Source organism: Hippichthys cyanospilos, chromosome 10, assembly GCF_059441005.1.
Source record: "Hippichthys cyanospilos isolate Australia breed blue-spotted pipefish chromosome 10, RoL_Hcya_1.0, whole genome shotgun sequence".
In the NCBI taxonomy this organism is placed as follows: Eukaryota; Metazoa; Chordata; class Actinopteri; order Syngnathiformes; family Syngnathidae; genus Hippichthys; species Hippichthys cyanospilos.
In genome coordinates this window covers 11,877,776-11,894,088 of record NC_142378.1, presented here as the reverse complement: position 1 = coordinate 11,894,088, position 16,313 = coordinate 11,877,776, and the positions used below count along the sequence as shown (strand labels likewise).

Below are 16,313 nucleotides of genomic sequence, written 5' to 3'. Positions count from 1 at the left end.
TATCTATATATACAGTGTACTGTACATAAAAACTACTTTGAAAATGAAATTGACTTTTATTATAATTATGCTAATGATGTCAGGTTATATAACCCCAGCAGAGGAGCCCACTGGCCCTGAGGGTCCACCACCAGGAACACCGTCACAGCTTCAAAATCAGCAAGAGAAACTCATAGCGAATTGAATAAACCGAACGGGAGACTATGCCCTTCGGTGAAAAGAAACCAGCAGGAAAAATAAATACACTCAAAGTTAGACGTGCACAGTACTTTACATTAGTACATATACAAAGCATCGCTTCCAAAGTTGCATGTACATATCATTTGAATTTTGCAAATATATTTCTAAATTTTCTACACTATGGGCACACTCAGGAATAGTATCAGTTCATATACTCTAGGTTTTGCCAGTGTTTTATAGTTTTATATGCATGGAGTAAAAAAAAAAAACATTTAAATAGTCGCAATATCCTCAGGGTGGCTTTGTAATGGGTTAATGTGGCTCTACATGAAGTGGGCAAGACCAGTACTGTACAGTGTAAAACTTGACAGCACCGCCTACATCTACCTGTATGTTTGGCTGCATGCTTGAGGAAAGTTGCTGTTCAGACTATCACACTTTCCAACAGAACGGCTCCATAAGATCACCCACCAAAGGTAAGTCCTCAAAATTATAATGAATTTATGTCAGATTTCTTAGCACTTGTGAGTTAAAACAGAGCCTATCAAAGAACACAGTTAAATAAGAAAGAGATAAATAATGGGCACCTGGTTATGTGGCTGATGAGGATGACTTTTTCAAGCTGGATGCACTTGATGAATTTCAGTGTCGATGACTTCTAGTACAGTTTCCCTGAAACTCTTTTTTTTTTTTAACCTGTCAAGCATATTGTTTTTTGTTTTCTGTGGTAAAACCATGAGTGAAAAAAATCTTTGGTGCAAAAAGTAATACTGATTTCCTAAACTGAGCGGGAAAAAAAAATCTGTAACGCCATTATTCTGCACAACTTGTATCAAAAATTGAAAATGCAAAGTGTATCTCAGATTTCGCTGTCAAACTCAAGATATTTAACAAAACAGGGATTAGAAAGGATCCCTGCAGGGCAGAGGTTTCAAAGTCATTTTAAATTCAGGGGCCACTTTCAGCCAGTCAATTATTTATGGAATTTTTTTTTTATGCCATCGTTTTCTTGTTCTAATAATCAGACGGCATAAAAAGTGATCAATTTTGCTTTAAAACTTTTTTTTTAAATATGACATTTTAAATATTTGATCAATTATATGAGGACCATTTTTGGTTGTTATGAGCATAAACGTTCGCCAAACAGTAAGGTGCCTCAAGGGTTAATATTCCTGATGCACTGTTGAAGGTAATAGAAAAGAGGAAGAACATATGTTGAAATACAATTTCATGTTCTGAAGTGAGACTCCTTTTCCCCTTAGAATGATGGAGGAAGAGTCAGCCAGCGAACATCCTACACAGACCTTTGTCATGGCCGACTATGCCGTCTTTGCATTTATGCTACTGGTCTCCATGGCCATAGGACTGTATCAGGCCTTGAAGAAGCAGCCACAGGAGGCTAGCACTGATGACTTCTTCACTGGGGGTCGCAGTATGTCAGCGGTGCCCGTTGGACTTTCCCTCTGTGCCAGTTTTATGTCAGCTGTCCAAGTTTTAGGAGTTCCATCTGAAGCTTATCGCTTTGGGTTCAAATTCCTCTACATGTGCCTTGGACAAAGCATCAACTCTCTGCTGACCGCTTACTTGTTCCTGCCAGTTTTCTTTCGACTTGGCATCACCAGCACCAATCAGGTTGTGATTGACTTCCCACTCAATGAAATGAAAAAGCTGTATAAAATGCATAGAACCTTTCTCTGTGTAATTTAAGTTCAGGGTTGAAATACTTTTTTTCTTAAAATCCTAAGTGTTTTTCAGTACATACTTTGCACAGACTTCACTATTAATACTGAAGTCTGTGGTACTTTGAAAAAAAATATACAAATTACACTTAGTATTATTCTCATAATCAGTGCTCTTTTTACCTCCGCAAACAGTTGGGTTCCCAGGACTCGCAATACTAAAACGCTATGAGTCCCAACAGAAATGTTTGAAGTCCCAAAAATTGCGTAGTATAGAGGACAAAGTAAGTCTAAGGTTAAAAGTGCAAGACATCTGCAAAAAACAACAACAGATATTAACAAATGACACAGTAAATGTATTAATCATCTTCATCTTCATCTTCTAACTGCAACCACTGATAAAACTGTGGCTATTTTGGTAGAAAAAGCCGCATTTTACTCTGAGTGTTCATTTGTGTAGCTTCAACATGTTTGTTTTGTTCCTCTTCTCAATCTACCAGAGCATTTTGTTTTCGCTTATATATATATATATAATATATATATATATAATATATATATATATATATATATATATATATATATATATATATATATATATATATATATATATATATATATATATATATATATACAAAAATATGTTTCAATTAAAAATTATATGATTATTATTTATTTCTGCTTCAATCTATACAGGTGCAAAGAATCGTCAAGGTCTACTCCAGTCTGCTTATTAATTTTTGAATTGTAAATAAAGTGCATTTCCCCGCAAAAAAGGCTAGACCACAGCTGCTACTTTATTCTTTATTTGATTCATTGACATTGCAAAGGAATTCTATTAAGGCAAAGCAGGGTCTGCCAAAATCTTAAACATGACAGGCTTTACACTGGATTTCTAGTGTAAATGTGTGTCCTGTATTTGACCAAATGAAAGGAAATGAAATAAAAGGATGTTGGTGATGATACCAAATGAGTATGAGAGGTGACGAATGATCAGGAATGTTCTAAGTGTGGCCTGTCTGTCCGTCACAGTATCTAAAGATGAGGTTTGGCAGAGGGATGCAGCTGCTGGGGAGTGTCCAATTTCTTGTGGCCACAGTAAGACCAACATGCAGTGTCTTATTCCTTACTGTACTTCAGTGATATTCAAAAGTTGTTTGCACCACACAAGTGAGTCATTCGCATATCATCTCATTCACAAATATTGACAGCCACATGTTTCCAACAGCCATGAAGTTGTATAATTTGATCACTAAAAGTGAAACAAATTGTCTTGGATGTAGTTAAATTTTGTTGGTGAATTAACAAAATAAAAATGGGTAGAATTTTTTTTGTATGGCTGTAAACTAAATCATCATTAGAATGGTTGCATTATATATGATTCAGAGTATAAAGTCTGTCAAGTATAATAATGAATGACCTCTCATCAACATGTTAACTGTAAAAAGTTTGAAAATTATCACACCATACAAATACTGTGGATATTACATGTTGAAATAATATGTTAATACATCTCACAATGAAGTTTGTACTGCTTGTTTTTTTCTGTCTGTCTTTTCTGTCTTCCCCTAGCTGCTGTACACAGGTGTAGTCATTTATGCACCAGCGCTGATTCTGAACCAAGGTAGGTGAGATAACCTGCACATTTGACACCAAACATTTTCAATGAATTTTCTTCTCTGACCTTAATACTTAATACTCAAGCACTTCTTGATCTTGTTAACACCAAGGAAAATAAGGTTGTTGGAAGTCAAAACAAAATAGCAACTTAAAATAACATGTTGCTGTTTAAAAGGTACAGTATTAGAAAATAATTAAATGAGAAACATTTGTTTGATCAACCTTCATAATTTATATGTACTTTATATTACTAACTAGATGAAGCAATTTCTGGCAAAACTGCAGGTGAAGGCTGAACACTTAACAGAAAAGTATGGCATGATATGGAATCAAGTGGAAAGATATTGAACAGCATGGAATGAGGGAAAATCTAGAGTTTCTTTTGCTTTTATTTAGAAACATGGAGCAAATAATTATAGTAGGAATGAGACGAACTATTTAGTTAGAACGAATAAATAAAAGAAAGTGTGCATATTAGAGAAAAAAGAAAAAGGTTTTATTTTTAAATTTGAAAAAAAAAACGGATAGAAATAAGTTGAATAGTTCAAAATTGGAACATTTGGAACTAGTCAAAAAATAGAAGTGAGAGGAGGAAAAGCAAATGTTTCAGTTTTAACTTTTTTTTTTTATTACTTTGAAGAAAAGAAAAATCTAGTGCCAAAGATAAACTGGACAATTTAAATTTGGAATATAGATAATTGCAAGAGAAATCATAGATATTTACGTTTAAATACGTTTAAATTACGTTTAAATAAAAAAAAAACATGGGGAAAACACTTGTGCTAGGTATAAGATGGACAGGTGAAAGTTAGAATGGTTTGACTTTTGGAAAATTTTGTAAACTATTTGTAGAATGACAGGGTTCAAAGTTGGAATGGTATGAGTTTATCAGAACGTAAATAAAAGTTGTAAATTTAATCTGTCATAGAAACCAATTGGGGATTTTGATTGTATAAAATGCAGACTATTAGGAAAACTGTGAATTTTTGGAAAGAAAATTAAAAAAAAAAGTCATTGGAAACATTGGAATGTCTTTCCAATGAAAAAGTGAGACACAGTTGAGAAAGGTAGTAGTACTTCCAGGAAGATAAACAGTGAAACAAGGAAAATGTATTGTACAAATTATGGGTGAAAATTCTAAAATTTTTGCTATGTGGGTATTTTGAAACTGAAGTGACTGAACTTAACATTTTAGAATTTCGAATGGGAACGGGAAAATTTGGGATGAAAAATGTTCTATTGTGGGAAAACTGAAACCCAGGAATGAGAAAAATCTCTGTGAATTTGGTGAATTTTCGGAACATCGTAAACAAGGAATGGTATGGATCTGCGAAGAAATGCCAAAGTCATTGAATGGCAAAGCACGGCAGTGAAATGAAAATGCTTTCAGCATTCACAAAGTTAGTAGCTTTATGTCTACCTTCCTTCACAGCAACTGGACTCAATATGTGGATGTGTCTTTTCTCCACTGGAATCATCTGCACTATTTACACAACTCTGGTAAAGTCATTAAGCATGCCCACCAATCTAGTCATTCTCATCAGTGCTCATTTGAGGTTGGAGAATACTACACTAATGTATGTACTCTTTACACATCTCAAGCTATCCCTGTGTGTCTGTCTCCTGTCTTATCGCTCTGTTTTAGGGAGGCATAAAAGCTGTCATCTGGACAGATGTTTTCCAGATTATTGTCATGTTTTCAGGCTTTGTGGCAATTTTCATCCATGGCACAGTTCTGTTGGGAGGTCCTGCAGCGGTGCTGGAAATTGCTCGAAATGGATCGCGGCTAAATTTTAACGAGTAAGTGAGCACAGCTTCATGAGTCAAATATTTGTATGAAGAGAGTCAGCTGGTCTTTTGCTGCTGCTGAAAAAGAGCAGTCAAGATGAGTTTGTTTTTGGTTTTTAGCATAGCATTAGCATGTTGGAGAAAAAAAAAGATAAGAGCAGCATGCAGTTGTTTTATTTTCAATATAAGTAAAATGCATACCTTGGAGACAAAGGTTGATTTTTGACTCACCAAATGACTTCAATATGTAGCCATTGTCATAGCTTTATCCAGAGCCAGCATTTATCTGGTTTAGTTCAAGTTTTAAAAATACAACAGAAGAGACAACACAAGTCAAGGTACACCATTCCATCTGTTAAAAGAGGTAAAATTAAAAAAAAAGTAAAAATTGAAGTCTAAAAATAAATTAACAAATAAACAACTGATTGGTTTTCTAATGAACTACAGTATTTAAAACTTACCAGTATTTTTCTATGTGTTTAATCAAAAAAGACATTTCTAACTATCAGCTTTTATTTTGTTTATGTAACACAATGACCAAACCAGAAACTTCAACAAAAAGGTTGGTACAACATTGAACCTTCTCATGTATAATTGCTTATAATGGCTTTGTATTTTATACAAAGTTGTACAACAACAAAAAAAAGATATAATTGCATTTAAAGTGGCTCTCATCGGTTGTTCATACAGTTTCGACTTTGACCCACGACGACGTTACACCTTCTGGAGCTTGACTGTTGGAGCTTCACTTTTATGGCTGTCCATGTATGGAGTAAACCAAGCCCAAGTCCAACGCTATGTCTCCTGCAGAACCGAGAGACAGGCCCAGTGGTGAGTCATCCAGGAAATGCTTATGCCACGTTATGTTAGGGGATTTACTATACATATAATATTTCAATCATAAGTGTTGTATTTTTCTGTTGAATCACAAGAAATATCAGCAAAAAATGACTTAAAACTTTGATAGCCCTTCAAAAGAAACAATGTGCGTGCGTGACACTTAATGATTTGTTGTACAGACCAGAGGTCTCCAAGCGCCAGTCCTGGGCCCATTACCGGTCCAAGGATCAATTGGTACTGGGCCACATGGGCAGTACCCAAAATAATGATGCTTTGAAACTGATTGAGTTTATCTTTCAACAGTTCATTCATTTGTGCTTTGTTTAGCTTAATCTTTGTTTCTTGGCACCACCTCTGGCCGCTGTTGATATTACATTTTGTGGTGAGGAAGGACGGTGTGGCTTCAATTAAGAGCAGCAACGTTGTTCTGTCTCTCTGTGAAATCTAGCTCACGAGTGTCTGTAAATTGTACATACTTTGTAAGAATGTTGTGAGAAAATCCCCAAAATTACTTTGTTTGTCGATCCAACAATTTGTGACAGTGAATAACATGCTAACTAATGTTAGTCCTTATCTTCAGCATGTTAATAGTGCTGGGTTGTATGCCTTTAGCTCGTTAGCATTTTTGTTTTTGCCAGGAATTTCCCCTTGACATATGTTAGCATATGCAAAGGTTGCCGCCCCCCGCTCGACCGGAACAATAAAAATCTCAAGCGCTGACCAGTCTGTGGAAATAAAAAGGTTGGGGACCCCTGGTATTGACCATTCCTGTGTAGAGTGTATTTAACCTCACACTTGGTAAACGGTATCACTTTACATCAGGACAGAGCACACATCCAGACAACGTTCCAATTGACAGTTTCCAAAACAAATATCTACTTCAGATCTGATTGGCAAAAGGAATATTCCACCTCAGTGAATCTCTGTGTAAATTCCACTCTGTTTTAGCAGTTTATTCAGATTATTTGTTTATATGGAGCATTTTCATTCTATGTGGGCATAACCAAATGAGTGCTTCGTGTAAACCTGGCGAATGTTACATTTAGTATTTTGAGTTTTTTTCTTGCAGGGCAATATTTGTCAACCAAATAGGCTTGTTCCTAATTGTGGGGAGTGCAGTCATCTGTGGCATCATCATGTTTGCATATTATGTCAAGTGTGATCCAATGAAGTCTGGCAGGGTATCTTCTCCTGATCTTGTAAGTCAAATGCTGCTTGGTTTTTGGTCAGGCTATTTGTTTTTCATTATTTTAAAATTGCGACTTCAAAGTGATGGAAAGACACATAAGCGTATGTCATTTACTGGGTAATTTATATAATGGTTAATTTCAGTGGTTACAAGTGCTTCAGCTTGGCGTTATGTATACTGTATCCATCCATCCAATTTTCAAGAGGATTCATCAGTTTATCCTCACAATGGTCTCAGGCTTGCTGGTGCCTATCCCAGCTAACTTTTGGCAGTACACCCTGAACTGGTTGCCAGGCAATCGCAAGGCACACAGAGACAAACAACCGTTCACGTATCCAATCACACATAAGGACAATTTAGCATGTCTGATACACCAGCCATGTGTGTTTTTGGAGTGTGGGAGGAAGCCGGATCGCCCGGAGGGAACCTACACGGGCTCGGGGAGAACATGCAAACTCCACACAGGAAAGCGAGAGAGGGGTGGATTTGAACTCAGGTCCCTAACCTATGAGGCAGACATGCTAACTACTCCACTACCGAGCCAACGTGTCACATATATACTAAACAGTATATATGTGACAAACTGATTGAAACTGATACAGTAGATAAAGCCGCTGTGAGAATATATAGAAAGTTAGTTAACTGACACTTTTTCTCTCTCCCGTTTTCATGACGCAGTATACGCCGTACTTTGTTTTGGATATATTCAAGAACCATACTGGCTTTCCAGGTCTTTTCCTTGCCTGTGCATACAGTGGCACTCTCAGGTATTTTGATTTTTAAATGTGTCTCATATCATTGATAGACAATCACAGTATATGTTAAAGGAGAAATACTGTACATTGTTTTCACATTGTAACACTGATATCATAGTCAAATGCTTTTGTCAAAATACTTCCAACACAGCCAGACTGCAAATGAATGATCCTTCCAATAAAAGATAGGCATGTCACTGCCCACAAAACTTGGTGCGAGGGTGCTTATTACATAAACTAGAACCTGTTACAGTGAGATGGAAATGCAGATCAGCTTATTTAGGAACATTTAAGAAATAGAGCAACTGGTCAAAAAGTCGGTGTATCAACCTATTATTGACAAATAATAATAATCGCCCTTCAGCGAGGGCTTCTGCATTTTTGTCACGTGCTTTATGATGTTAAAAAAAATTACACAAACAAATACTTGTACAAACAAATACCATTGAATATTGTAACGATCCAAAAGTGTGTGAAGACTTTGCCTTTCCCATACTTTCTGTTGCAGCACAGTTTCCACAAGTATCAATGCAATGGCTGCAGTAACGATGGAGGACCTGTTTCATCAATATCTGCGCCATCTGAGCCAGAAGAAACAGATCCTTATTTCCAAAGGACTGTGTAAGGTTGCATACTCATCCATTCATACATTTTATTTCGTAAGTCACATTTGCAGAAAATGTACAAGGCTACATGAGCACAGCAGCATGCTGGTGGCATCATCTACAGAAGAGGTGAGGCCAAAATTTGATGCTTCTTCTTTTGTATTCTTTTTCAAGCTTTCCTCTATGGAGTTGCTTGTATAATCATAGCTGTTCTAGCTTCATTCCTGGACTGGGGAGTTCTTCAGGTAAATAATCAAGTAACCAATTTTGTGAATGGAAAAAGTTGTCCACGATCCATTATGAATTAAAAGTTGTTGTAATTGTATTTCCTTCAGCATAATTCGTTTTATTCACATCATTCCAGTTTCAACATATTTGAAAAAAAAATCACGATGGATGGGAACCAGTATTTTCTCATTCCAAACATTCATGGTTTTGCCAAAGTTCAATGTTTTTCATCCAAAAATTATACAAAGATTGCTTATCATCGATGGCACATTCAATATTACATTGTTTACTTCCTTCCATCTGAAACTTAAATCATTTGGCTGATTTACTTGAGCTTGAGAGTGATTTTAAACTTGCTGTAAATTACCCCGGACCAAAAATTCAACATCCTCATCATTACAATCTTCTCAGAAAATCCCCATTGACTTCCATTGATCATTTCAACAAAAAATAATCACGATTCCCATTGAATATAGATTTTGAATTAATTGTCAAAAATTCTGACTTGCCAAAAATTCAAGATTTTCCAAGGTAAATTTCTCACGAAAACAGTAGTAACATTAAATAATACTTTCTATTAACCCTTTTAATGTAAAACAAGGTAAGACACTCAACAACAAAATAGAGAAGGAGCAGAAAAATATGTGGAAAATCTTACTCTCACCATTTGTTATTGTTTTAGTTCTCATTTGTTGTTGCAGCATTCCGCTTCTCCCATCCATTCCTTGCCCCTAGTTTGCTGGGTAGGCTCCAGCTCCCCTGGATAAATGAAGATCTTAGTGAGGAATTCCTCATCATTTTGTGTTAAACTATGAACAACTTTCAGAACAACTTGAAGAAACTTTCAGTTTCTTGAATGGTGCTAAGTGTGAACAAATAAAAGGGTTTATGTTTTCTATGTAGGATAGTCAGCAATGCAACAATTTTATAAGTCAGCAAAGGTGAATTGTTTTATTTTATTTAAATTTTACTTCTATCTGTATACTGCCGTGTTTTTTTTGCATTGAAATTGATATATTATAAATTGCAAATGCAGTCAATGCAGTCAAGCTAATTCGTAAGAAATGCAACCCCCCCCAAACAAAAAAACATTCTCATATTTTGTATGTTCCATTTAATGTTTTTCCTATGGTGGTTGTGCTCTCTCCTCAGGGGTCTTTTACTGTCATGGGTGTGGTCAGTGGTCCATTACTTGGCGTATTCATTTTAGGGATGTTTTTTCCTGCCTCAAACAGACTGGTGAGGTTCTGTTTTTGTACAATGCAAAGGAGATTAAAAAAAAGCTCAATTGTTTATACCTTCAGGGACTTTTTTGCCGCCAGACTGACAAGGATTTTTGTTTATGCTTTTGGTTTCTTTTGCTTTGTCAGTCTCAGTAGGCTTATGTTTTGAGATGGCGAATTTGGAAAAAGAAGAAATGCATGCCTAAAATGCGTGATGCAATTTCATATTGTCATAATACAGACAACTCGTGCTTTATTCATCAATCAATCCATTAACTGCTGCTTTATCTGGGGTCGGGTCGCTCTGGACACTTCCCTCTCCCCGGCCACTTTGTCCGGCTCCTCCGAGAGGATCTCCAGGTGTTCCCAGTCCAGCAGAGAGACAAGGTCTCTCCAGGGTCTCCTGGATCATCCCCATTGGCCTTCTCTCGGTGGCACATGCTCAGAACATCTCACCAGGGAGCCATCCCTGAGGCACCCTAACCAGATGCCCGAACCACCTCAACTGGCTCCTATCAAAGCGGAGGAGAAGAAAGGCTCAACACTGTGCCCTTAACGGATGACCGAGCTTTTCAGCCTATCGCTAAGGGAGAGCCCGGACACCCTGTGAAAAAAGCTCATTTTGGCCGCTTGTATCCAGGATCTCATTCTTTCGGTCACGACACACAGCTCGTGACCATAGGTGAGGTCAGGAAAGTAGATCGACCGGTAAATCGAGAGCTTCGCCTTTCGGCTCAGCTCTTTTTCCATCACGACAGACCGGTGCAGTGTCGGCATAACCGCGGACGCTGCGCCGATCCGCCTGTTGATCTCCCGTTCCGGTTTACCCACACTCGTGATCAAGATCCTGAGATACTTGAACTCCTCCGCTTGGGGCAGGACCTCATCCTCGACCTGAAGAGGGCACTCCACCCTTTTCCGACTGAGGATCATGGTCACAGATTTGAAGGTGCTGATCTTCATCCCATCCTCTTCACACTTGACTGCGAACGGCTGTGAGAGTTGGAAGTCACGGCCTGAAGAAGCCCACAGCATCACATCATCCGCAAAAAGCAGAGATGAAATGCTGAGACTCACATAGTCCTACTTTCCCACAAATGTTTTTTGTTTGAATTTTGAATTGTTCGACTTCTGACCTCTTTGAGGTACAACTATGATGTTTCAGGGGACATTTATTGGCATAGCAGCTGGCTACTGTGTGTCTCTGTGGCTGGCTGTTGGTTCCACTCTTTACCCACCCACTTTAAGTTCCATGGGTGTGCTGCCCAGTAATGCAACAGAGTGTGAACCTGGAAACTTCACAATAAATGGAACTCAACATCAACACTCCAGCCTAACCTCCCTTCAGCCCGACAGCCCAAGGTCAGTGTTACCTGTTTTTAATAATGAAATTTTACATTTATGAAATATACAAATCAAACATATGTGTGTGATCTTATTATATCAGTAATGTCCAAGATATCCAGAAAATCAAGATATTCATGGCTTTATGTTTTCTGATCTAGGGGCCTTCATAACTTCTATGCCATTTCTTATCTTTATTTTGGTGCTGTGTCTACAATCTCAGTTGTACTGGTTGGGGTCCTTGTGAGCTATGCTTCAGGTAAGCATACAATATGACATGTCGGGCACATGAATAAATGGACTGAATAGTATGATTATTTCTAATATTTGCTTGGTTGCACACATTTGGCTTTTCCCGCTCATGTCTTGTGTCTTTGGGTAAATACAAGTGTAAATATGGGACCTGTTTTTGGTAAAATGTCACATCACATTATCATGAAAATGAAAACATTTCATCCAACATGCAGGACCAACGAAGAAATCAGATCTTCAAAAGGGTTTATTATGGTGGGACATGGGTAAGAAGAAGGAAGTCATCCAATCACAGTGTGTGGTGAGTCATTCCCAAGATTTCTTAAAGATGCAGAAAAGTCTGCCACAAAAAAACATTATTGGCTCTGCCAGAAAATTGCATCACAAATTACAATGTGCATCTGTATGAACAAAATAAAGGCAAAGATTCCATTCTTGCTTCAGGTCATCATAATTTCCTGTAAATCTGAAACAAGTCCTGTTGCTGTCATGCAGATAAAAATCATTAAATTAGATTTGCCCATACCTGCAGAAATCCTGTGCCTTCATGTACCTCCATGAGAACCGATGCTCCAGAAAACATTTTCAATTTGGGGTCTTGAAAAGAGGGCTAAAAGTGTTATCTTTGTGTTTCCCCAAATGTATTTTTATTAACTTCTTATTTTCTTCTTTTTTTAAGGGCACAGAAAGGCAGTGTGTGCCTATGATGGCGTTGCAACCATGTGATGAAAACACACATGACATAGAAAACCTTAACACTATTAAGTCCTTTGTCCATGTGTAAACAGATGTTTACCAAAAACGTTGCAGAATTAATTTCTCCTGTGGATCTTGACTTGCCTCAAGTAATAAATAAAATATCAAGCGTATCATTTTTGCATCAACTTTGCTGTTCTGTTTGGCAAATGTCCAGATCACCGAGCAGGTGCCACAAACAATGAACAGTTAAACATTTATTTACTGAAAAGTGCATGCAAATGAAGTACAAATAGTAAAACAGAGAACAGAAAAATGTAACAAAGTTGTCATGGTGAAGTAATAAATACTGTGGCACAAGCAAGAGTAAATTACCAGAGGTTATGCCAAGGAAACCAGCACCCCCAAAAGAAAATGTGGGGACAAGGGTAATAATATTTCCAGGACACAAAGACAGAAAATGTACGTACAACCATGTAAGAATAGTAAAAAATAAAGATTTAATTCCGCATTCATAATCCCATGATTTAGTATGTTGCTATTTGCCATACCCGACTTTCACATGACTACGCAGCCATTTTAAGGGCAAAGAGCCATATCTATGGTATGTGATTAACAATAATCATAATGTTTAAGAGACATGAATTAAATAGAATGAAATGATAATAATGTGCCATGTAATGATGATAAAACAAAATGATGTCATTTCCTTGAATTTCTACTGACCAAATTTGAAACACCAAGTGCCCTGAAGGGAGACTATTGTAGACTATCCAAACTGTTTCTAGTATTTGTCTTGACAGATTGATGAAAGAATGATCAAACCAAGTGAATATAAGAGGTGAAGAATGATCAGGAATGTTATAATTCTGCCATGTCTGCCCATCACAATATCTGAAAATGAGGTTCAATAAAGGGATACAGCTGCTGGAGAGTGTTCAGTTTCTAGTTGCCGCAATAAGACAAACACAAGCTTTGTCTTCTCTCTTGCTTGTTTGCCAATTTCAGCCAAGTCAAAATCAAATATTTTCATGAGCAACTATTGACAGGATCATATTTGAAACAAGCTTTTTCTTGAACCTACAACATTAAAAATAACACAAATTGTGTTGAACTAACCAAATATATTTCAGATGATTTAGCAATTCAAATTGGTGGAACCTGTTTTAGAAAAGTAAGTATGCTGTAACTGATGGTACCAAATATTGATTTTGGTGTGAATGTTTTTATTTGTATATACCAAATCTGTGATTAAAAAAAAATACAATAAACTCTATTAGTTTACAGTATTAATATACTGCATTAATACAGTACTGTAGCATTTTAAGACTGAAAACTAAATGCCTGTTGCACAAAATCAACATTCAGTCAACTTAATAAAATAATATATATATTAATAAAATAATATCTAAAGAGAAAAGCCCCTGCGTGAGCTATCATCATACTGTGTGTGTGTGTGTGTGTGTGTGTGTGTGTGTGTGTGTGTGTGTGTGTGTTGGTGATGGTGGTGGTGGTGGTGGGTGGGTGAAAGGGTCTTCGTGTCTGTGTGCCCTGCAATTGGCTGGCAACCAGTTCAGGGTGTCCCCCGCCTGCTGCCCAAAGCCCGCTGGGATAGGCAACAGCAAGCCTGCGACACTTGTGGGGATAGCCTGCTTTAGAAAATGGATGGATGGAAATCTGAACATTTTCCACACACAAGCTTTTATGAGTTTTATGAGTCCAGTGATATGCGGTGCTGTATTTTTCATCATACATACCATTACACCTTTTTTCTATTTCATTATATTTACAGCCTCTACCTAGTTTTTCCCTAACAGAATTAATAAAGTATTAAATTTGTTAATTTTCATTCAAGTGTTTGATGCAATTAACTTTGCAGCTGTTCAATTGAATCTGCATAATGAAGCAAGTTCAATCCTTGCACCTGAATAATTAAAAAAGCATTTCTGCTTAAGAATGCAGATGTTGAAGTTCATCAATAAGTTAAAGTGCTTAATGTGATCAAATCATGCTGCTATCCTTTAACTTGTGGAGGTTTTCCCCCACTGGTATTCAACAGATAGTCCACTCTGAGATTTCAAAACTTTATTTTGCGAAATTGTTTAAAGGTTTCAGGCATAATTTAAGTTGTTGGGAGAATGTACAACCTCTAGGAACTTTTTGATGCTTAATGGCCAAAAACTTTACACAGAATAAGAAATCGAGAAATTGTGTAGCAAGTGAGAATTTACATCTGTCCTGCTTAAAAGGTGAGCATACGGTTAATGTAATAGTTGGTATTCAACCATTACTAGTGTTCAAATTCAAGCATGTATTTGAAGAAAAATGCAACGGGATAGCTGAATCTGACGCTGTGCTATCAAGTACATCACACTTTTCTTGGGGGAGCCCGAAGCTCCCTCCGCGAAGCAGGCCGGGCGTCCCGGTGAGTCACCACTCTTCTGCGGCCCTATTCGAATCCTCGTCGGCGACAGCGCAGTCGAGGCGCTCGACTCCAGGAAGCGCCAGGTCGTTTTTGTTCAGCTTCTCCAAAAAGGACGACAAGAGTCGTTTGTTTAAATGGTCCGTCAATGTCCTCTCCTCTTCAACGCGCATTGTCTCCACGTTTTGAGCCGAAAGAGTTGCTTCCGCATCTGCGTCTGAGCCGAGCGGCGAGGGGGTTGCCCGATCATTCAAGCACAAATCGTTCAGCCGCTCTTCCTCGGCGGTCAGATGCTCGCTCGGCCTCGCGGTGTCCGTGCTCGACTCTGAATCCATTCGTGATATTAAAGTGGTCTGCAGGGCGGCATTTTCCATCTCTTTCAAACGCTTGCTGTCGAGGCCACGGACAGGAGATTGGCTTCTCGTCGAGGGTCCATTTTGGGGAGGTTCACAGCTTTGCTCCATGATGCCGTAGCAATGCGGCTGGAAAGAAGAGTGAATGCTCTTTTCTTGTAAACATGGACGGTGTCGCCTCCGTGTGGTTCTTACAGATACTTGGACAATTTTCTGATAAACATTGGACGGTGTCGCCCCTGTGTGGCTGATATAATACTTGTACGTACTTCCGTAGTTTAATTTATAGTACCAGTCAAAAGTTTGGAAACACCTTCAAGCTCTCATACTCTTCCGCCCATTATAAAGTGAAAACTATTTTGGCTCTTAACCCTCCAGAGATGCGAATTGTAGCAAATCGTCCTGATCATATAGTTATCAGCTGGTGTAATCATGGTTAAGATTTTTTTATTGTAATTTCTATATTATTATTCTTTATAAGGGCAAGAAAACTAAATCAATATATTGATCTGTGGTCGCAAAGTGTGTACGCAATACCCCGCCAGTGGGGGAATGTTTAAATCAGGGGTCACCCACCTTTTTGAAACTCAGAGCTACTTTTTTGGTACTGAGAAATGCAAAGGGATACCTGTTAATGTGAAGACACCAATCATGGTAATAATTCCTCAAAATAATTAATGAACAACAAATATGTAAATCTTGTTTGTATGTAATGTAAATGTAATGTAATAATGTAATGTGGAAATTAAATTTAATACACGTGTAAATGTTTGTAAAATTCCCAGAAAATCACAATGTTACATCATGTATAAGCTATTTGCAGAACAGGCCTGTGAGCCACTCAAATGGTCCTTGGGGGTACCTGGTGCCCGCGAGCACTATGTTATTTAAATGTTTTAGGCTACTTGGTTTGAACCACTGTTTCACTATACAAATAAATGGTGTAGCACGTTTTTAATTAAAAATAAATAAATATTAAGACCATGGATATATTTTCTTAAATTGTGAACAAATGCAGAGCAAAAACCCAGAAATGCAGCCCACGTTCGCACTTTTTAAAAGACGGCAATAGACGAAGCCAGTTCATGAACACAATATGCAAGGTTTTAATTAGGTTGCAAAAAAAGGGGGGGGGGGCAGGT

General features: G+C 37.6%; 1 protein-coding gene across 2 annotated transcripts; it reads left to right on the top strand.

Annotated features, from left to right (window-relative positions):
* Window positions 1–539: 539 nt before the first annotated feature.
* slc5a5 (solute carrier family 5 member 5) lies at window positions 540–12,569 on the top strand. Of its 2 annotated transcripts, XM_088425131.1 has the most exons (16): window positions 540–656; window positions 1,443–1,812; window positions 2,889–2,954; window positions 3,429–3,480; window positions 4,909–4,976; window positions 5,122–5,276; window positions 5,955–6,095; window positions 7,174–7,303; window positions 7,972–8,060; window positions 8,557–8,669; window positions 8,828–8,898; window positions 10,034–10,120; window positions 11,270–11,466; window positions 11,610–11,707; window positions 11,916–12,001; window positions 12,380–12,569. In XM_088425131.1, the coding sequence occupies exons 2-16, from the start codon at window positions 1,444–1,446 to the stop codon at window positions 12,482–12,484; spliced, it is 1,827 nt and encodes a 608-aa protein (XP_088281257.1). In that variant the 5' UTR covers window positions 540–656; window position 1,443; the 3' UTR covers window positions 12,485–12,569. The 2 variants fall into 2 exon arrangements, with proteins under 2 accessions (XP_088281257.1, XP_088281256.1); XM_088425130.1 differs by lacking the exon at window positions 8,828–8,898 and having other exon boundaries at window positions 8,557–8,782.
* The last annotated feature ends 3,744 nt before the right edge of the window (window positions 12,570–16,313 follow it).